The 20,759-nt window shown below is 52.0% G+C and overlaps 8 protein-coding genes across 8 annotated transcripts; 3 read left to right on the top strand and 5 right to left on the bottom strand.

Annotated features, from left to right (window-relative positions):
• Positions 1 to 299: 299 nt before the first annotated feature.
• AYO21_02886 (hypothetical protein) lies at positions 300 to 2,088 on the top strand (the record flags this gene model as incomplete). The annotated part of the gene is made up of 3 exons (XM_022652862.1): positions 300 to 1,403; positions 1,457 to 1,790; positions 1,856 to 2,088. 3 exons carry the CDS (start codon positions 300 to 302, stop codon positions 2,086 to 2,088), a joined length of 1,671 nt encoding a protein of 556 aa, XP_022514887.1.
• Positions 2,089 to 2,785: 697 nt separating this feature from the next.
• On the bottom strand, positions 2,786 to 5,068 carry AYO21_02885 (ATP-citrate synthase subunit 1; the record flags this gene model as incomplete). The annotated part of the gene is made up of 6 exons (XM_022652861.1): positions 2,786 to 2,851; positions 2,904 to 2,951; positions 3,005 to 3,330; positions 3,381 to 4,337; positions 4,394 to 4,782; positions 4,833 to 5,068. 6 exons carry the CDS (start codon positions 5,066 to 5,068, stop codon positions 2,786 to 2,788), a joined length of 2,022 nt encoding a protein of 673 aa, XP_022514886.1.
• A 1,724-nt stretch (positions 5,069 to 6,792) lies between these two features.
• AYO21_02884 (hypothetical protein) lies at positions 6,793 to 8,309 on the top strand (the record flags this gene model as incomplete). Its single annotated transcript, XM_022652860.1, has 2 exons — positions 6,793 to 7,233; positions 7,296 to 8,309. The coding sequence occupies 2 exons, from the start codon at positions 6,793 to 6,795 to the stop codon at positions 8,307 to 8,309; spliced, it is 1,455 nt and encodes a 484-aa protein (XP_022514885.1).
• Positions 8,310 to 8,941: 632 nt separating this feature from the next.
• AYO21_02883 (hypothetical protein) lies at positions 8,942 to 9,875 on the bottom strand (the record flags this gene model as incomplete). The annotated part of the gene is made up of 2 exons (XM_022652859.1): positions 8,942 to 9,300; positions 9,404 to 9,875. The coding sequence occupies 2 exons, from the start codon at positions 9,873 to 9,875 to the stop codon at positions 8,942 to 8,944; spliced, it is 831 nt and encodes a 276-aa protein (XP_022514884.1).
• An 899-nt stretch (positions 9,876 to 10,774) lies between these two features.
• AYO21_02882 (hypothetical protein) lies at positions 10,775 to 11,389 on the bottom strand (the record flags this gene model as incomplete). The annotated part of the gene is made up of 1 exon (XM_022652858.1): positions 10,775 to 11,389. The coding sequence occupies one exon, from the start codon at positions 11,387 to 11,389 to the stop codon at positions 10,775 to 10,777; it is 615 nt and encodes a 204-aa protein (XP_022514883.1).
• Positions 11,390 to 11,729: 340 nt separating this feature from the next.
• Positions 11,730 to 14,315, bottom strand: AYO21_02881 (hypothetical protein; the record flags this gene model as incomplete). Its single annotated transcript, XM_022652857.1, has 1 exon — positions 11,730 to 14,315. One exon carries the CDS (start codon positions 14,313 to 14,315, stop codon positions 11,730 to 11,732), a length of 2,586 nt encoding a protein of 861 aa, XP_022514882.1.
• A 514-nt stretch (positions 14,316 to 14,829) lies between these two features.
• On the top strand, positions 14,830 to 15,667 carry AYO21_02880 (hypothetical protein; the record flags this gene model as incomplete). Its single annotated transcript, XM_022652856.1, has 4 exons — positions 14,830 to 14,893; positions 14,955 to 15,040; positions 15,111 to 15,201; positions 15,300 to 15,667. 4 exons carry the CDS (start codon positions 14,830 to 14,832, stop codon positions 15,665 to 15,667), a joined length of 609 nt encoding a protein of 202 aa, XP_022514881.1.
• A 1,660-nt stretch (positions 15,668 to 17,327) lies between these two features.
• AYO21_02879 (hypothetical protein) lies at positions 17,328 to 20,755 on the bottom strand (the record flags this gene model as incomplete). The annotated part of the gene is made up of 6 exons (XM_022652855.1): positions 17,328 to 17,424; positions 17,519 to 18,039; positions 18,097 to 18,411; positions 18,493 to 19,669; positions 19,724 to 20,061; positions 20,117 to 20,755. 6 exons carry the CDS (start codon positions 20,753 to 20,755, stop codon positions 17,328 to 17,330), a joined length of 3,087 nt encoding a protein of 1,028 aa, XP_022514880.1.
• Between the last annotated feature and the right edge of the window lie 4 nt (positions 20,756 to 20,759).

The following is a 20,759-nucleotide window of genomic DNA, read 5'->3' as shown; positions in this document are numbered from 1 at the left end:
ACTGACGGCGATAGACGACGAAAGGACCAAAATGACCCCTTCCACCCTTCTCGGACATCGACGGTCAAATGTAACACCTCGGCACTAAAGTATGTACCCAATTCCTCCATGCTTGTTGCCCACCAATGCTCATCTGGCACAAGATAGACTCCCGTGCATTGATTGTGCTAACTCCGAGATCGCAGTCGACGCCCTAATCCGCGCTCGAGATTTGGTCGAAATGCTGCTCGGTCGTGTTGTTTATCCAGTTCAACCTTCCTGCTGACCTGTCCGTCCTGCTGATCCAAGTTTTGACGAAGATGGCGACGCGTGACTACAAAGAGGCCTCGGCAATAGCTCGTAAGAGAAGGGCTGCCAATATTGCCGCCTTCTACAAGACTCCAGGATGGAATGAAGCAGACTTGCCCAACAACCTGACCGAGTATGCGCTCAAATCTGACTACTACACCGACGATGAGCGTCAAATCATTCAATCAGAAGCCGATGTGATCCTCGAAAAGATCAGAACAAAGCAGTGGACGGCACTCGAAGTTGCCAAAGCCTTCTCGAAGGCCTCTGCTCTAGCCCAAGAATTGACCAACTGCTTGACTGAAGTGCTTTATCCAGAGGCAATCGAAAGGGCAAAGTTCCTCGATGAGTACCTGGAACGTACGGGGAAGACTATCGGCCCTCTCCATGGACTGCCTATCTCGCTCAAGGACTGCTTCATAACAGCACCACATCCTTCTAGCAACGGGATGGCGATTTTTGCCAATGAGCCTCTCGAAAAGGATTCGTTGCTCGTCACCATTCTGCGAAATTTGGGCGCAGTCTTCTATGTCAAGACAAATGTCCCTGTAGCCATGATGATGGCTGAAACAAACAACAATGTCTGGGGTGAAACGCGGAACCCTTTGCACAAATTCCTCTCACCCGGAGGATCTAGTGGTGGTGAAGGAGCTCTGATAGCCTTCAAAGCCTCACCGCTAGGTATTGGTACAGATGTCGGTGGCAGTATCCGCATTCCTGCAGCATGGTGCAATCTGTATGGTCTGAAACCCAGCTTTGGTCGCTATCCGCATTATGGGGCCAAGCCAGGTATAGCGGGACAGGAATATATTTTGTCAGTCAACGGGCCGATGGCGAGATCTTTGAAAACGCTCCAGCTGTATTCTGAAGCTCTCTTGTCTGAAGACGTGAAACCTTGGGAATATGACCACAAGGTTGTTCCGCTGCCATGGAAAAGCAATGTCATCCAGCCACCAGGACGGAAGCTCCGCTTTGGCCTGATTGGCGTCCATGACAGCCTCGTTCACGTTCATCCACCCGTGGAGCGGGCTTTGAAAATGACCCAAGCCGCGCTGGAAAAGCAAGGCCACGAGGTTATCCCTTGGTCCACCGAGGATCATGAAGCGATCGTCAAGGTATGTGTTGCCACGTTCTCAGCACCGTTTAAGTTGTTTCCTGACGGCCCCAGAATCTCCAAGCAGCTTTCTTCGATCTTGGTGGCGCTGCCATCATGGACCTCATTAAGCCTTGGGGAGAGCCGGTTTTCCCTAGCATGGAAGGATATGCACTGGCGGCTGCCGCTGGTGAGGGTGAGCTTGGGCCGACCAAGATGCGGATGATGAACCTCCGGCGCAATGAACTGCAGAAAGCCTATCTTGACCGCTGGAATGCGACTGCCACCGACGAGAAACCACGACTAGACGGCATCATCTGTGCCACATCGCCATGGGCAGCCCCTCGGTTGGGTCAGACACAGAGGCAGAGTTTGTATGTTGGCTACACGGGCTTTGTCAACTTTTTGGGTAAGCACGGTTCTTTGTTCTATTACATTGTAACCTTATCTATACTGATCACGGAAAACAACTAGACTTTGGCGCCTGCACCTTTCCCGTCACCTTTGCCGATAAGGAGCTCGACAAGGCCAGAGACATGAACACCTTCAAACCACTAAGCGACATTGACGGCAGGATCCAACAAGACTATGACGCCGAGTTCTACCACGGAGCGCCCGTAGCCTTGCAGATTGTCGGCAGGCGACTTGAGGAAGAGAAGATCCTCGAAATGTGCGAGGTCATCGACAACTGTCTGAAGAATGCTTAGAGAGCTCGCTCTGCAGACCGGAGGCTTGCCATGAAGCGTGTTCTTTCGTGGCTGGCGTCATGCTCACCACCCGAAGAAGTAAAGAGAGCACGCTAGCTCGCACGCCGTGTCAAGAGTCACGACATCAACCTTTTTGAGTCTATCCTGCATATCTCCCTGACTCACTCTCGGCCCCATGGGAATTGGCTTTGCAGGTATCTTTCTTCTATCATTCGTTTTGTGATCTGTTTGTGTGTCTATTCTTTTCGACGAGAGGTATTGTTGTTAGAGAAGAAGATCGTGGCAGTGGGCAGCATCAGTGGCAGCGTCATGAGCATAGCTACGAATTACACGGCCATCGGGTCCGCAGATCAAGTAAATCCAACAAGAGCACAGCAGTGGAAGATATGTATGTAGGCAAAGGAAATGTTGTATGCGGGCATTCGCGCGGTGCAATGGTGACAACAAGACGCATAGCGCAGTCGCCGTCTACAAGACCATTCTGCTGTACACGAACCGAGCCCACCATTTCTCCCGCCAGTCTTCCGAGGCTTTTTGTACCCTCATCATGGTCTTTCGTAAGTGATAATAAACTCCCGGCCCTGTCTTGAAACCCCAGTACCACAGATGTTGCATCCTGCCGAACCCAACAAAGTCACGCACCCCGACGCGCGAAGTGGCCTCGATACGCTTTGCAATCCAACGCTGGCACGAAAAATTACAATGACTCCCCGCTGACTTCCACACGACCTTCGTTTCCGGGAGTCTTTCCAATGGTGGGCAGCTGTTCAAAGTTAGTGGCGAATTCTAGGGACAGTAGAGCGCATTAGGCTTACAAGGTAGGTGATATCGTCCCAAGGATGTCTGTACAGTCCAGTGCGGAGCTAAAAAGAACGTTAGTAACCGGTGCACACCGAGGCAACAGTGGAGAACTTACTCTCTTTTGATCCAAGTAATGGGCAATGAGACCGATGGAACGACCCAAGACGAAAAGACCGTTCAGAACACCAATACCGAGATATTGCTCAGCTTCTTCGGCGGAGAAGGAGCCTCCGTCTCGGAGCAAATCGACGAAGCAGACAGCAATGCAGCCGTCGACGTTCAGGATCAGGTTGTCCTTCTTGGAGGTAGTCACGGTCTCAACGGCAATAGCATAATCCAAAAGCTTGTGCGAGGGGAAGTGCTTCAGGACAAAGTCCTTGACAAGCTCGACCCGCAAATCGGGGTTGTTGCGAGACTTGATTCGGTGACCGATTCCAGGAACTGCAAAAGTTAGCAAATGGATCTGGCAGTGGGTTGGGGCTTTGCCGTACTCAGCTTGTTCTCCTTTCTCATCGTGTCAACAAACTCTCTCGGAGACCAGCCCTTGTCAAAGGCCTTGGTGAACTCTTCAGCAGCACCATCAAGAGCACCACCAAATCGAGAGCCAATGGTCAACAGCCCAGCGACCAGAGAAGAAATGAGATCTTTGCCCGCACGAGCAGTGATGATGGTGTTCATGGCACCAGACACGGCCGGACCGTGATCAGCAGTCAACATGAGCACCATTTCCAAGAACCTGCTTGCATAGGAAGGCAGGCGGCGACGGAACCACAGCAGCGACATCACACCGCCGATACCAATTTCCTCCTTGAAAACGTCCGAAATGGGCATACCCGCATAGAGCAGTTCCTGACCTCTGTCGTCGGAGATGGTAGAGATGAAGGAGGCAGGCTTTCGAATAAGACCGAGCTCTTGCGCCCATGCGTAGTCCATGGGGATCTTGGGGACAGCTGGCTCAGGCGCAGGCTTGATAGTGCCTTGCTTGACCAGCTTCTGGTAGAGTTCGCTGAGAACATTGGGCATGTCTTCAAAGGTATCAGGGACAAAGAAGCCAGCCTCTTTCATCTTCTGGTTCTTCACAACAGCAGTTTCGAGCTGTGAGTTGGCAGAAGCACCAGCGTGGCCGAATTGAACTTCGGTCTTGAACATGCTGGCGCAAGTTCCGATAGCCCAGGCGACAATTGGCTTAGTGATTTGACCCTTCTTCACAGCCTCGATCACTCGGTATTCCTCAACACCACCAACCTCACCGAGAAGCAAGAGAATCTTGCATTCTGGCTCTTGTTGGTATCTGAGGAGGTGGTCAATGAAGGAAGTTCCGGGATATCTGTCACCACCGATGGCAATACCCTCGTAGACACCATCGGTGTTTTGTGAGATGATGTTGTTGAGCTCGTTGGACATACCGCCGGATTTGGAGACGTAGCCACGGAACCTTTGCGGTAGAGCTTGGACGCAACAATGTTGTCCATCATGCCACCAGTATTGCCAATCTTGAACGCACCGGGCTTGATGCCACCAACGGTGGCGGGCCCAATGATTGTGATTCCCTTCTCCTTTGACTTGACCATGATCTCACGGGCACGTCGTTCAGGCACACCTTCGGCAATGATGGCAATGCTGCGAACCTGGGGAATCTCCATCAGCTCCATAGTGGAGCTATAGACGGAACGTGAAGAGGCGAAGTTGACAATTGTGTCCACATCAGGGTGTTTCTCAAAGGCCTTCTCTACGGACTGGTAGACTGGGAGGAGAGTCTCGCTGGTACCCCAGTACATCTTGCTGACGAATTGACCGCCAAAAGTGTAAATAATACCGGCCACGGACGGGGTCGATCTCTTGCAGATGAAGTCGAAGTCCAGCATGCCCTGGACGGCTTTGGGCTGCATACCACTGTTGGAACTGTCAGATCTCTTGCGCCTCTTGTCCAAGGAATTACTTACTAGACAAAACATCTGGTCTTGTTGTGGAAGAGGGCATTCTGGGATGGGCTCAGTCCCCTCGAGGGAGGAGCAAATCGACGAATGTTATCGTTGGCAGAGAAAGGAGTCTCGGAGTCTATGTTGTCCCCATTGGGAATGTCAATCGTGGGCACACCATTGCTGGCGGCGCCAGATGTAGCAGAAGGCATAGCGGAAGCGGCGTTCTCAGGGGAGTTTTGACGGACTGGAATGCCCATTGTGTTAGCCAGCTGAAGCGGAGGACAGTACTTGGTAATGAGAAGACAACAGTACAAGTGATGGAAAGACAAGAGAGAAACTTTAGCCTTCAGTCGTCTGGCCAGGAGAGTATAATAGGAGGGAGGGGTGTGTAAGGGGACAAAATGTTCAACGCAGATCTCGGTGAAGCAATAGATACTTTCAATGGGACTTACATTAGGGAAGGGGGTTGGTTGTTGAGCTTTGGAGGGCAACAGAAAGAGATTGAAGCAAACTGCGTGGAAATGAGCAGAGATCAAAATCGCCGACGAGGAGAAGAAAAAGTTGTGGCCAGAGGAATTGAGCCCGGTGTTGGTGGTGGATGAGATGGTGTTCACTTTCTCTCCCCCAAGGGTACAACAAAGGGTCGCCCGCCAGTGCGCAGTTGTGGAGAGCGCAGATGATGCTGAGGGACCTGAGGGACCACACAGGGTGCGCCGACTGGATTAGGGATCGTCTGTTGAGGCAGGTCCGGTTAGTTAGCTGCGCGACCCAACCGTGAGAAGCTCCTGGGCGAATGCCCGAAAATAGGAATTGGCGGCCCCCAATATTGTGTTGAGGGCAACCATCAACAAGCCCACCACCTCTAGGCTCTAGCACATCCCGCCATGGACCAGCAGACTCTCCGGGCGGTGAGAATTGGAGTGGGGGGACTTGGACATGGACAGCCCACTCGCCACTCAAGCCTTTCAGCCCAGGGGCACTATCAGCTGCCACTATACCTTATTGGGGCCCCAGAACTGGGAGAGGCTGAAGACCCCTGGAACCATATCCGCTGAGTCTGCAGGGAGCGGGCCTGAAGGACTATTGAGTCACCTATCGATTGGGAGGAAAAGATCGTTCTCGCGTGCCCGACTATTCGGAGTCCGGCCCCCGTAACAAGTGCACGTCGTATCTCGTAGCCCGGTGGAACTACAACGCATTATGCAGCCTATACCCGCCTCCTCCAGGGCAACTATTCCTCGTATCTGTCCAGATTCACCGAAGCTACTCGTACAATAAAACGCTCAATCGGTGCTCGAAACCGAGCCAACTGGAAATTTGGTGCTGATAGTCATCATGTTTCGGTCTTTGTGTAACTTAATGAGTGAAAGAGGTGGTTGGATTCCCAATGGATGACTAGTAGTTCGGCATTACAATCTTCTTCAGTCTCAACGTCACAGGGCCAATATATTTTTTTTGGCGGTGACCGACAGTTGGGGATTGTCGGTCAAACACCATGGAGACGAGAACGATGGACGATGGAGATGGCGGGCGGTTTGTCCCTGGCGTTGGCGCGGGCTAGTAGCCCTGTCTCCACACCTAAAACACATGCTGAGAATGCCCCTCGATAAGTTTAGCACGCCTAGCTCACGCCCGAAGGCACTACCCCTGCCCCCAACAACCCACACGTCAGGGCTCTAGGGGAAGGGAGGGGATCCACCCGAAAAAAGTCGAGGGCAAGCAATTATTGTTTCCCTCCGAAGTCCAACTGTAAACTGAGCCAAACAGTGAAATCTGGCCCCCGGCTGTGTTCATACTGTTCCTCCTTACAACTCACATTCGCACTTTCGATTCGGCAATTCAGACTTGACCTCCTTGTCTATTGTCCTTGCTGTCTTCTGTCTTCCTAAGTGTTTTCTATCTCAAAAATCCTGGTCAAATATTCCCAATTGACTGTCCCTGAACCCTTCGCACTGTTACCCCTCACCTCACCGCCGCAACAATGTCAGCAAAGTCCATTCTCGAGGCCGATGGCAAGGCAATTCTCAACTACCACCTCACTCGTGCTCCTGTTATCAAGCCTACTCCGCTAAAGGCTTCTGGAGTCCATAACCCTCCTCCCAAATTGGCCTCCATCTTCTTCCCCGAAGATCAAGCAGTGTCAACTGTTCTGGACCAAGCTGAAGCCACCTATCCCTGGCTCCTTCAGCCAGGCTCGAAATTCGTTGCAAAGCCAGATCAACTGATCAAGAGAAGAGGAAAGAGCGGCCTTTTGGCCTTGAACAAGCCCTGGTCAGAGGCTAGGAAATGGATCGAGGAGAGAGCCCGCAAGGAGGTCAAGGTCGAGCATGTCACAGGCATACTCTCCCAATTCCTCGTTGAACCCTTTGTGCCTCATCCTCAAGACACCGAATACTACATTAATATCAACTCTGTGCGAGATGTGAGTTCCAGCCACCATGTGCCCTCATTTGCCGCAGTTCACAGGTTAACAGCGATCTTTAGGGTGATTGGATCCTCTTCACCCACGAGGGTGGTGTGGATGTCGGTGATGTTGATGCAAAGGCCAAGAAGATCCTGGTCCCAGTCGATCTGAAGAGGTTCCCTTCAAATCAAGAGCTGGCTGCGACTCTGTTGCCAGATGTGCCCAAGGGTGTCCACAATGTGCTGATCGACTTCATTGTTCGATTGTACTCCGTCTACGTGGACTGCCAATTCACCTACCTTGAAATCAACCCCCTGGTCGTTATCCCCAACGCCGCAGGCACCTCCGCCGAAGTCCACTTCCTTGACCTTGCTGCCAAACTCGATCAAACGGCCGATTTTGAGTGCGGTGTCAAATGGGCTATTGCCCGAAGCCCTGCTGCTCTTGGCCTTCCCGGAGTTAAAGCCGATGGAAAAGTCACCATTGACGTTGGGCCGCCGATGGAGTTCCCTGCACCTTTCGGCCGTGAGCTCAGCAAAGAGGAGAAGTACATTGCGGACATGGATGCAAAGACTGGTGCTTCGCTCAAGTTGACCGTTCTCAATGCCAAGGGCCGAATCTGGACTTTGGTGGCTGGTGGTGGTGCTTCGGTGGTCTACGCCGACGCTATTGCCTCCGCCGGGTTTGTCAGCGAGCTGGCCAATTACGGTGAATACTCCGGGGCCCCGACTGAGACCCAGACGTACAACTACGCGAGAACTGTTCTCGACCTGATGCTCCGCGCACCCATGCACCCTGATGGCAAGGTGCTCTTCATTGGTGGCGGTATTGCCAACTTTACAAACGTCGCCTCAACGTTCAAGGGTGTCATCCGTGCACTCAGGGAGGTGGCCCCGTCCCTCAATGAGCACAAGGTTCAGATCTGGGTTCGTCGCGCTGGCCCCAACTACCAGGAGGGTCTCAAGAACATCAAGTCCGTTGGTGAGGAGTTGAAGTTGGACATGCATGTTTACGGCCCAGAGATGCACGTCTCAGGTATCGTACCCTTGGCTCTTCTCGGCAAGACGTCGACGGTGCCCGAATTTGGTGCTTAAGATGAGAACACGATTTTTTGATGGTTCCATGTCTTTTGATCTAGAGCATACCGAGATATCACTACGACCCTTTTGACGATGGTTTGGCAATGGGGGGCGGGCGATGGGAAAAGAGCGGTTGCAGGCTAGGTATGTTTCTTTACCGGGAGTTCAACTTGGCGACTCTGTTGTTGAAGAGGAAGCATTATGGTGCGCATGGGTGCCGTGTACGACATCAGACATGAGTTCAGCGGTCGTTTTCACGTCATGCTAGCAGAACAGAGGGTCACGGGCGACTCGAGTAGAAAGGGCCAAGCAAGCGACTTTTTTTGTAAATGAACAAACATTAGACCCGAGGCGGTAATGAAATCTACTCTGCTTCAAGCAATTTGGTAGTACAGCACGCTTCTGTCTTTCATGCCGCACAGTGACTAACGTGAGGTCATTTTTGTATAGAGAAATTGCAAGTCCACAAGTACAGAAACCCGGATTAAATTCCACCCCAATGAATAAGCCCACGATTGCAGTATTTATGCCACAGTCCATCACAGTCGTTGCAATTCCTTTTTTTGCGCCGATTTGAGCAGTCAATCACAGCTGTCAGCCACCCACCCACCCAACCACCAGCACAACCCCGATGCCAATTTGTCTTTTTACTCGACCAAAACGACCCGACCACCGCTCAACTCGTCAATGTAGGCCATCTTGCCGCACCCTTGGGTTTTGGCGCCGTCTTGTTCTCTCAGCAGGACCGCGAGGACTTCGACGGGCGGCTCGAGACCGAGTGTGTTTGCGCGCCGCCAGCGCTGGAGACGCGGGATGCCGATGCACGGACCGTATTGGGACGAGAGGTCGAAGTGGCGCAGGATCTTTTCGTGGAGGGACAGGTCGGATTGGTGCACTGTTGTGGGGGTATGGGTTAGTATGGGCATGGCAGGGGAATTTGCAGGCAAGGTTGACGGACTGGGAAGATGTTTTTCAAGGGAATAGAAGGATGAAAGGGGATTCGGGACTGGTAGGGAGACAGTCGTGTACAAACATGGGGAAAACGAGTGTGTTCAATGGTGTTTGACATCCGTGGAAAACGTGCATGCTGTGGGGAAATGGAAACATACCTCTAGGAGCAAGCCGACTGTCCTCCTCGGCCTGCCAGTATTTCTTCAGTTGCGAATCCGTGACTTTCTCGGCTGCGAGTTCACGCTGGTCCTTGTCCCCGGCAGCTTGGGCCTTTTGCTTCCTTCTGGACCTCGTCTTGACCTCCACCTCGATCTCCTCTTCTACCTCCTCTTCCTGTTCTGCCTCTTCCGGCTCTACACTTTGACTTGGTACCGCTACCTCCGCCTTGATATCTTGCGAGCCCTCCTCCGTCTCCTCTAAGGTCAATTCATTCTTAACCTCCACCACCTCCGGCTCAGTCTGCAACCTGTCTCTGTCCGCGACCTCTACCAGCTTCTTCGCCGAAGCGCTGTGCTCGTCTCTCTGCGCATTGGCGCTCGGCTTCGTCACCCGCGCGGACTTGTTGTTGAAGGAGAGAGTCGACTGGAGAGATTGGCTAGGCCGAGTGGCGGATTTCCGGGTCCGAGGCATGTTGGTGCGCTCCAGATCTTGTGCGTGGGCGAACTCCGTGGAAAGAAGTCAGGCTGTGAGTTCCAAAATTGTGGTCTACACAGTGATACGGAGTGTGTTGTAGAAAATGAAGTTGGTAATTTGTTTTTTGTGAGAGTTGGTCGTGAAAAGAGAGGAAGAGGGGGAGTTTGATAATATCAAATGTGAATGAATGACGTTCGAACCGGCTGCCTCAGCAACCAGGCTTTAAAGTTCTAGCTTCGGCCATATTTGTTGCCGCCTAAGCGATTCAAGTCAAATTCCGGGACCCTATTGGTGGTTCGACGCGCGTCCTGTGTAAAGCAGCATCTAATATACGCGTTCCCACTTACAACTCTATCCCTATGCCTCCGAGCTTCATAGTGGCATGATGGCAGCATCATAGCAAGTGACGGCATTTCTGAACTACAACTACTTACACTTCATACGAGTAGCCAAGCCAACACCGTCAGAGAACTAGGGAACGAGCATGAGCAGACGACATTCGACAGGTAATATAGCCGCGATTTCGCTCAATTCGCTCAATTACGTAGAAGATCGGAAGAATCAACGACAGCCGCTACATCCCATCGTAAAGATGGCATTATCCTTTAGTTTATGAGGTTCCTGGCTGTCCGGACAGCTTTCCGGATCCCTGTCAAATACTTGTAGGCACTAGGTCGCTGGGAGTGTGATGTACTTATACTGTACGTCCCTCGCCTTTCCAGTAGTAGCGTTGGGGGGCATGAGTCCAAGTACGAGGTATATAAGGTTACAGGGCGCCTCATCCAACACCCTTCTACGCCATAGCTACCTGGGTACCTAGGGAAGTATGACACCAACTAGCTCCCTTTCCTCAGTCGCTCGTTTTCATCAGGCTCATTCCGTAGTCTCCATCAGATTTACTCGCCCAGAGATTCATTGCCCATCTGTGCAAACTCCCCTATCTGTTCCACCAGGAGGCAAACCTCCCACAACTTCTCCGTCTTGTCCCGACTCACGTCGTATTCCTTCGAGTAAGCCTCGTAGAGCACCTCGTACCGGCCAAGCACCTCCTCAGCCTGGGACAGCAGCGCCTCGTAATCTGCCTCTAGCTCCTGCTTGGCCGCTTTGACCTGTGCACAATCCGCTTCGAGCGCGGAGACACGAGGGAGGACATTGTGTCTCACCCACGAGGATAACGCGTTTGCGTGACTGATGAGATTGGCTTTGTTCGCCTCTGTGCTCGGCAACGACGCGAGCGCCTTGAGATTGTCGGACCAGTCGTCGAGGAAGCCCTCGGTGAGCCGAGCAAAGGACGATGGGGTCGTGGGGAGTTTTGTCTCAGTGGACTTTTTCTGGCGGTTGTCACTTGTCATGGCCGGCTCGGTGCCATCACTTGATGCGTCGTCGGATAAGGCCGCCAGCTCTTCCTCGAGAGTGAGACCGTCTATCTCAAAGAGGTCGTCATACAGGTCAAGAGCATGGCCTTGATCGGCTTCTAGTGAGTGGTTGACGGAGGCTGAGGAGGTGTCCATCTGTCGTGGAGGGGTATTCAAGCAGAGGTAGGAGGTGGGCTTTTCAGATCGAGCAGCCCTTCCTGAGGGGAGTTATTGTCGTAGGAGAAAGACTTCGGGGGATTTTCTGTTGCCGATGGGATATCCGAGTCAAAATCCCGCAGTGCTGAACAAGAAGACCTCTGGCGACAAGAGCTGGCGTCGAAGTCGTTTTCAAACTCTAAGATGTCCGCGAATTCACTGGCAGGCTGCACAGAACCGACTGTTAGTGAAAGATGAAAGGCAGAATAGAGATCGGCGGTGCTGGAGGACATCTCGACTTTCGTTCGCCTTGTGAAATATACATAACTTCCCACCATCTTTATCTCGTATCTAGTTCGACGCCTTCTTGGCCATGTTCAGGCACATCTTCAGTCCCATCCAATATGTCGTTCTCATGGCTGTAATCATCTGCAAAATTGCCACGTCTATCGTCTCCAGCCACTCTCGTCCATCCGCTGACAGTCCGAGGACTGAGTTTTAGGCGACCACGTGAAAGATCGTTGATCTTATCCGCAATGTACTCACCAATCCTCCCGAGGACATCGACGAATCTCTCCTGCTGTATTGCCGACTGGTCCCTCGCAGCCGCCGAGTGCTCTTGTGCCTCGACCTTGACTTGGTACTTCAGGCAGTCTTTGACAGTAACCAACCCTTCGAGACGACCATGATGATCGACGAGGATCACCCGTGGACCCATCTTCTTGAAAATCTCGAGCACTGTCTCAAGCGGTAAGCGCGGATGGACGGTTATTGGAGTCGCATCGACAAATGGGCTAAAGTCCACGCTTCGTACCGTCGCCGAATCCAGAGTGACAGTCGGACTGAGGGGGGTTGGTGTTTCAGTACCATCCTCTCGCTCCGTCGCAAATATACATTTGGCATCTGAGGCTAACGCGCCCTGTCTTTTTGCGCGATCGATGGCGAATTGGAGTTCGGTCCTCCCGATATAGCCCACGAGGATTTTCGAATCCTTGTCTTCCACGATTGGAAATCCTGAGTAGGATGTGTCATCGAGTAGTTTCGCCACAGCCTTGACCTCCATTCCGGTTGCAGGAAGTATCGTAATATTACTGGTCATGACCTGGGACACTGACACCCCAAAGGAATGTTCTTCTTTGTTGTCGAGGAACGGAAAGCCACTGAAGGAGATCATCCGGTCTGCGATACCCGACTTACTGAATCGGTCCCCCACGGCCTTCGTGACACCGACCACAATCATGGTCGGCAGTATATATGTCAAAGCCCCGGTAAGCTCAAACATGATGACAGTGACCGAAATTGTCAGATGCATAATCCCACTCAGCGCTGCACCCGCCCCTAAAAAGGCGTACGTGCCCGGGGTGATGCATGGCACGTCGGGCTGGCAAGCGGAGAAGAACTTTGAATCCGGAAAAGTCTCATACAGCCATTGTACCATCATGCCCAACATGCGGCCAAAGGAGGCTCCAATCGCCATAGACGGCACGAATATACCGGCAGGCACTTTGCACCCGTAGGAAATGATAACGAGGAATATGCGCAAGAGAGTTGCAACCAGCAAAGAACCAATAAGGGAGAGTCGATTCTTTGCCTCGCAGAGTCCGTTGTAGTCGTAGTCACCCTCGCATTCGCGGAACAACATCTCCATCATCTCGGTCATGTCTATTCTGAGGAACATGTTGGGGTAGCAAAGAAGCGCCGTGGCACCAGCCAGAATCACGGCTTCTGGGATCGCGTACTTGGACAAGTATTTCTTTCGGAACGCTTGAGCCTTGAGGTTCCACTTTATGACGAAGGCTCCGTAAAGCCCGCCGAAGATGCCCAGGATAATGTAGAAGAAGACCTCGAAAAAGTGCCAGTCTCTGTCGTACTTGACGGAGAACATGACCAGCTGACCAGTGCGGAAGGGATTCATTGCACTCAACACGGCAGTCGCAACAAGGGCGCAGAAATAGCTTCTCCACAGGGTCTTGAGCGGGAAATAAGATGCCATCTCTTCGAGGGAGAACAGCACGCCACCAATTGGACTGCCGAACGCGACGGCCACTCCAGCTCCGGCGGTCGCTGTCAAGATCTCGCGGGTCTTGGAGGCGCTTCGTTTGTACTTGCCGAAGAATCGAGAAATGACATTTCCCACGCAGACAGCGTAATGTACACTTGGGCCCTCTTTGCCCACCGAGAGGCCAGAAGCGATAGCCAGAGGGAGGCAGATGGACTTGATGAAAAAGGTCCAGAACCCTAGAAAGCCCTTCATGACGAAGCCCGCAATGATGCACTTGATCTCGGAGATGCCGGAACCGGCAGCATAAGGAGCGTAGGACTTGACCAAGTAGGCAGAAACGAAGGCCAGCAGCACGGCGAAAATGGCATAGATGAAGTAATTGACAATGGTGACCGAAGTCCATCTGTGCCACTCGTCACAGCCCTCCTCGGAGCCGTAACAGCAGAAGCCTTCATTGAGATACCAGGCGGTCGTGCAATACCCCATTTTGATGTCGGACAACCACTCCGTGATGATGTTCAGCGCGGCGGCATTGAGGCCAATGACAATGCCGACCAGCGTAATGACGATCCATGCCTGTGCCGCATCATAGGACTCCCACAGCTTGCGCCGCCAACCCAAGACGCCATCCCGTTCAAAGAACTTTGTCTCTCTCCGCCGGGTGCGACGACGCAGTTGTTCTTGAGCGGCATCTTGGACCCAGTCAATGGTGGTGAAATCTTCATATCTTTTTATCTCTGCAATCTCTTCCGTGATAGCCTGCGCCGCCGGTGCAACAAGGGGAGGAGCCTCGCCATTTTCCAGGCCTGACAGGGACGAGAGTCGCCTGGTAAGTCGCCGGGCTGAGATGGACGGTCGACGAGTAGTGCCGGAGGCTGAGGCGGAGGCGGAGGCGGATGAGGGAGAGAAGACGCGCGAGGTCATAACATCGGATCGATTAGCATGGCCAGAGGAACATTCCGAGCAGAGGCTGGTTGTATCTTAGAAGCAAGAATTGAGGCTGCCAATGCAGCACATGCGCCTTGCGCCGTGGCGCCCGAAACGTCGTCCGCCTTTCCTCTTTGGGACGCGCCCAGAACGTGACATTTCGATATGAAATGTGTCGACGCGACTTGTTGCTTCTTCAAACCCTCAGTATCAACTTGTCTGCCAGTCTCAACGGAGCCAACCGCGTTTTTCTAGTCTTGGATATCTCGTGCTCATCCACTGCTCTTTCATACAGCGTCTGGAACACAGTCTACTGCTCCCTGGCACGCGTCGTGGTATTCATTGCTCCTGAAGAAAAAGTTCCAATCCAGGCCCATCCGACGAACAGGCGTTGCCCCTGCCGAAATTGTGGGGGATCTGAGCAAACCCCAGCTTGAAAAACATTTCCTTACCCCCGCCAGAAAGACATTTCAAAAGAAAGATAAAGAGCAGACATCGTTCCCTCACGACTATGCCTTACAACAATGCCCCGATAGAACCCCCAGAAGAGATAACGGGCTCAACCGCTCTTCCCCGTTAGTCATCACCCGGGTTTCTTCATTGATGCGACCAACACTGCTGACCATCGCGAACAAGTGGCACGGGTCAAGAAGGTCATTGCTCAGGATGAGGACATTACACAGTGCTCCAATCCAGCGGCTTTTGCGATATCAGTGGCGACAGTACGTTATCCAGGGTCTCCCCCCCGAAGTCGAAACTCTCAAGGGAGGTGGACTGATCGCCATCCACTAGGAAATATTCATCCGTTATCTGACTGAACAAGCACACAACGTGGTCAAGTCAGAGCGGAAACCCAGGAGGAACATTGCCTACAAAGACATAGGTAAGAAAGAGATCGAAGCCTCCGGACTCGAACTTGGTCGAGAGCAGCACGCTCTTTGTATCACGTCTTACTGACAAACGGTTGTTCACAAAAAACAGCCACGGCTGTGTCTAGGGTAGATAACCTAGAATTCCTATCCGACACGGTCCCCAAGACCAAAACGTACCGTCAATTCAAGGAGGAAAAGGCGCGTGAGGCCGCTGCCAAGGCCGCAGAGACGGGGCAGGTGAATGGGGTCAATGGCGTCGGTGGCGAAAGCAGCACCCTCTTGATCCAGACTATGATGAAGAACGGATATCGTCAGCAGCAGCAGCAGCAGCCGCAGCAGAACGGCATCGTTAATGGGGTGGTGAACGGCAGCACACCAGTGAATGGGGTTGACGTGCACCGTCCTTCGTCCAGCGGCCACCATTCACGCAACCACAGCCATCCCGACCCAATTAGGGACATTGAGATGAGTGGATGATAGTATGAAGTGTGCGGTATCGAGCCGAGTGTTTGGGAACGGAAAAGGAGTTTTTGCATAAACACATGAAAATGAAAGTGTGTCATGACATGAAGGTGCTTCAAGAGCAGAGAGAGTGTGTTGCGGGAGACGTCTATCTACATGTCCAGGAGTAAGGAGTATGGCATACCGCCTCAGTCGGCCACTTTTCCATTCATTGCGGAATTGGCTTGTTTGTTGACACGGATGAAATACGTACATACGCATACAAAAAACGTATATTGATATATCCATGTACCCTGTAGCGTTGAATGCTTGTCAATTCAACCACAGCCAACGAACGTCTCTGTTGCAGGGCGGGGAGACAAGCCAACTAACGAGTGTGCCTCTACCATGATGTACGATGCCTTATTGGATTGGTTAGTGGCTACCTACCTACCTACCTAGGGAGTTGGGTAGTTGATGGAAGGAAAGGAAGGAGATATTCCCTGGTTATCGCTGCATCTATCTGTATATGTGTACACGGAGAAAGAATACCAGTACACAAAGTCTCTCTCTACGTAGCAAAGTTTATAGGGGTTTCATTTAATTTTCCAGAGCCTAGAGGTAAAGGTCGAGGTCGAGGTCGAGGAGGAGACTCTGCAGAGTATCGCCACACCTATATGTATAGCCATGGCTATATGAATTTGTATATACATTATTTTGACTAGATAGACCCTCCCCCCTCTGTGACTGACGGGTCCACCCATTCGTCCATCCATCCATACATCATTCATAGACAGATACCGGGTATATACATAGACCCTCAAGAAAGAACCGCTAGCATCACCAACCACCCACCCACCCGCACTCTGATCAATTCATGCGCGTTTATGAAATCCCCCAGTACCTCAATAACTCCATCTCCCTATTCCCAAGAGATCGTGTCATTCAGAGGTCATTAACTCATCCCATGTCCCATGTCCCGTGTCCATCTCACGTGTCTTGTCCGCGTAGTATCATGAATGTATAGCCAGTCGCTGGCCGCTAGCCGGCCGGTACACAACAGTGAACCGGCCAGCCAACATTTTTTTCTTCTCTTTTTTTTTGTTTTTTGTTTTAGTTCTTTTCCTCTCCCTCCCTAGTAAGTCAAAAGAATAAAAGTCGTAAAGTCATTAAAAAAATTTCCCCCCGTTTTATCAAATATGTTTAGTAGTTATTCCCCGATCCTCAAATAGAGTGGGTAGTTTCCCCCAAATTCCAATAAAAAATGGCGAGGTGTCCGTGTTTCGCCAGGAGTATCATCGTAAGAATAGGTAGTCGTGCAGCATGGTCCAGAGTTGAGTGAAATATGTGTACTCTGTCCGCGGGTCTGTGTCGATTTTTGTAAGCCAGCATGGCATGGGTTTGTGTGGGAGAGAGCACGCCACTAAAAGGGGTGGTTGCCTGACGGATAAATAAGGGGCCTCAGCCCTCCACGTACGGTCCGGTACCATCCTGTATTGGGATAGATCAGAAATAGATGTAGTCCACAACGGTAACAAGCCAGGCTTCGTGCGCGGCTTCGAGAAAGGTCTTAGGGTCTTCGTCGCTCGAGGGAGAACTCTGCTGGTAGCTCGGTAAAAGCTTTGGCCCTGGTTAATGCAGAGGAGTATTGATCTCCTCAAGTATCGTCGTCCCTGTTCGACACTGTGTCGTCATGTCAGGAATCGTTGTTCTTGTCGTCTTGGTTGGCATCAAAACTTCCAAGGATCATTTTGTTGACTGGGCCCGTCCAGGGGACGTGGTCGATCATGTCACTTTGGGCGCAAATCGTACAGTCAGTTTAGTTCACAACAATTCTCGGATGGGAGAAAAGGGATAAGTTGATTACAGAAGCGATAAATAACTTACGGGACACGGTAGACCTTGGGAAAGTCATCATCCAGCCACGACAGTCGGGTAACAGCTTCGGGATAGTCGCCAAACCGGATAAACGATATGCTGAATCGCCGGTCCTCCATATGGTTCCCATCGAGAACCTTTTTCAGGAACTTGGCAATCTTGACCTCGACCGGGTTCTCGGCCTTGGTGCCTCTCCAAAGGCCGTCGGTGAGCACAAGGAGAGTCATGCGTTTGTTCTTGTAGCTTTGCAGGTATTCGTCAAAGACCACCCCGAGCGTCTCCGTCATGTCTGTCTTAACCTCTAAAGTGGGGTCCGGGGGCATCGCCGGTGTTTTCTCCTTCATCAGGCCCGCAAACTTGCTGGCGGCTTTTTTGCCTCCTTTATTGTATGGCCGCAGAGGTCCACTGGTGAAGACCATGTCCAGACCATCGTCATCCAGGGGAGCAAGCTTCATGGCCAAGGTTTCCAAGACGTCCGTTGCTTCAGGCCAGAAATGAAGCATGCTAGAGCCGTTGTCAATGATGAATTTCTGCGGAAATCTGTTAGATGGACATCAGAATCACAACGGACCCAGAGTAGGACCTACTATGTCGCGGTTGACGATCTTGTCCTTCAAGGACTTGTCCACCTTGACCTTGCCGGTCAGGAAATGACGTGTTTGTTCGAGGTCTGCCTTGACACGATATATATCATAGTTGTCGTGTTTTCGAGTCGATTTAGGCGGAGCAGCGAATAGATCGTCAAACGAGATCGAAGAGCTGGAAAGCTCGAGAGATTGTGTTGTCTCAAGCTTGGAATCTCGCCGACTCGAAGATGGCGGTTCTTCTGCTGCCACGTCCGGCTGTTTCTCAGTAGTATAAGAGGGGGCTTTGCTGAAACGACGCTGCTGGTCTCCGAGGCCCTGAACAGGTGGCTCATACAAGGGCATCTTCCCCCGCGCTTTCTCGCTTTGCGACATACTCCTTCTGTCATCAAAACGTACCTTTCCGTGAACATCGTCCCTGACTTTCTCTGCTGGGCTCACACTGGCGCCGTCAGGATCCTCCAAGGCCTGACTAGATATATGACGAGACATCAGCTCCAATTCGGAATACCTCCGGGAGCCACGTTCGGGCTTGACAGCAGCTCCATCGGATTTTGACGATGGAGATAGTTGAGGGATTAACAGAGACACATCGTCATCGCTGTCTGTATAGCCACGTGGACTCTCATGCACTTGCAAGCCGTCGAGATAACTGGAGCCGCTTCTGAGATGGGGTTGCGGCGTTGCTTGCCGAGGTGGTGGACTTTCCTCTCCCAAGATTTGTAATTTCTCGGTCAACATCTCTGCACGGTGGGCTGTTTTCGCTGGAGGTATATTGTCAAGTCGCTGCGACTTGCCTATGCGTCCAGACGTCTTGATCGATTTGGCGTCCTTTGACCGATCGGCTTGATCTGCATTGGCTGGCGCCTCCTGGTCAAAGTTGTACAAGTCTGCGAGGAGAGTATTGGCGACAAGTTTGCTGCACTCGTCTCGATCAGCTTTGGCGTTCGCCAAAAGCACAATGTCGTCAAGCTTCATACATAGCCCTTTAGAGCTGACTCGGTCTTCAGGGCTTTCCAACAGCATGTGATGTTCCACAAGATCAAGCACCAGGCAGGAGATAGTGTCTGAGGTGCGCACTATGCTCCGCAGATAGTCATGCCACTGAAGAACCTCTGGCAATACTTTGCGACCATTATGGAAAGCGTCATCGGCTGTTGGACATCTTGAGCTGGCCGTTTTGTCGGTCTTTGACGGCTTTCGGAGGCGTTTAATAGCTGCTTTTCTGACAAAGTCATACTGGAGTATTCCCTGCTGGCCCAGGATGACCCAGGTTGCTGCACGAGATAGCACACATCCAAAAGACCAAGTGTCAATAGTCTGACCGTGAGGAGTGCGTGTCTTGGACCGTGACTGATCTGTCTCAGGGGCGCCTATTATAGAGGAATTAGAACCAGAGCTCTCCCCAGCCTTGTTTGAGGAGTCCACAGTACCATAACTCTGAGTGCCGCCATCCATATACTCCATAGGAATGGCTTGACTCCCTTTTTTCTTGAACTTGGTGAACCCAAAGTCAACCAGTTTGAACTCGCCGTGAACCCGCAAGATATTGTCTGGCTTGACATCGGCGTGCCAACTGCAGAAGGTCAGTGACAGGAATCACGCGAGGAAGTAGGGTCCTGTAGCATACCCATAGTATTCCTCTGTTTGACCGTCCTGGTCGATTTTGAGATTGTGTATGCGTTGCAGTGCCTCTGCGACTTGGAACAACGACTCCCAGAATGAGATAATCTCAGGAGACCGCACTGGGGGGCTCGAGAACTCGTGTGCAAAGAATTCGTCCAAGTCAAGCTCTCCGAATTCGAGTAGGATGTTATGGGTTAAACCTGCTGGGGGTTCCTCATAAGAATAATGGCCGATATAGCGAACCATGCCTTTTTGGTCCTCCAGGCCGGCGAAGGCGTTCCTCTCCCAGTCAAACATGGCTTGATTCTCAGAGCCGTAGGATTTGAGCGCCATCTCGTAGAACTAAAGAAATGTCAAACCCAAATGCACGACTCGACCGGGCTAGAAACATACTCACCTTCCCTTTGTCTTTGTACTCAACCATTGATGCCCGGAGAAATTGCTTCAGATCCTCGGCGATACATTCGGCGGGGACGAGAACTTGGAACACCTCTGCTGTTCCACCCTTGCCATTGACGGGCTGACGTTTGTAGTACGGAAAGACACACCCCCTGCCGAAGTCCCCTTGCATATGCCGTTTGAGAAGCACAGGGCAGAAGAACCATCTTCTTTCCTCAAAGGCATCGACTACGGCGTCTGGTTCGGGGACATTGGCGTTCCCCAAATGCCGCTTGAGATGCTTGTAGTTGTGTTCTGCTGACAGTCTTGCGTCGGTTATTTCTGCGCGGCAGAAGAGGTCTACAAGATGCCCGTAGCCGATATCAAGGAGGACACTGAAGACGATGACGGCCCTAGAGACTTTTTCAGCCGTCGGTGGAAAGGTCGCATCGTGTCGAGAACGCCAGACTTCGGTAAGGAGTCGTTTCAAGTTCGTGGCCTTTTGCCCTTCTCCCACGGATGCCATCCATTCCTGGAGCTGACTGGTCTTGATATAGTAACGGCCACAGAATGTTTCTTGTTTCCAACAGGCCCGCAGATTGGCTTGGAACTCCTTGAGCAGATCAGATGGAACGGACGCCCTGGCTCGGGTATTCATGTTG

The sequence above is a fragment of the Fonsecaea monophora genome (genome assembly GCF_001642475.1).
Source record: "Fonsecaea monophora strain CBS 269.37 chromosome Unknown Scaff13, whole genome shotgun sequence".
NCBI lineage: Eukaryota > Fungi > Ascomycota > Eurotiomycetes > Chaetothyriales > Herpotrichiellaceae > Fonsecaea > Fonsecaea monophora.
This window is presented reverse-complemented; position numbering and strand designations above follow the sequence as displayed.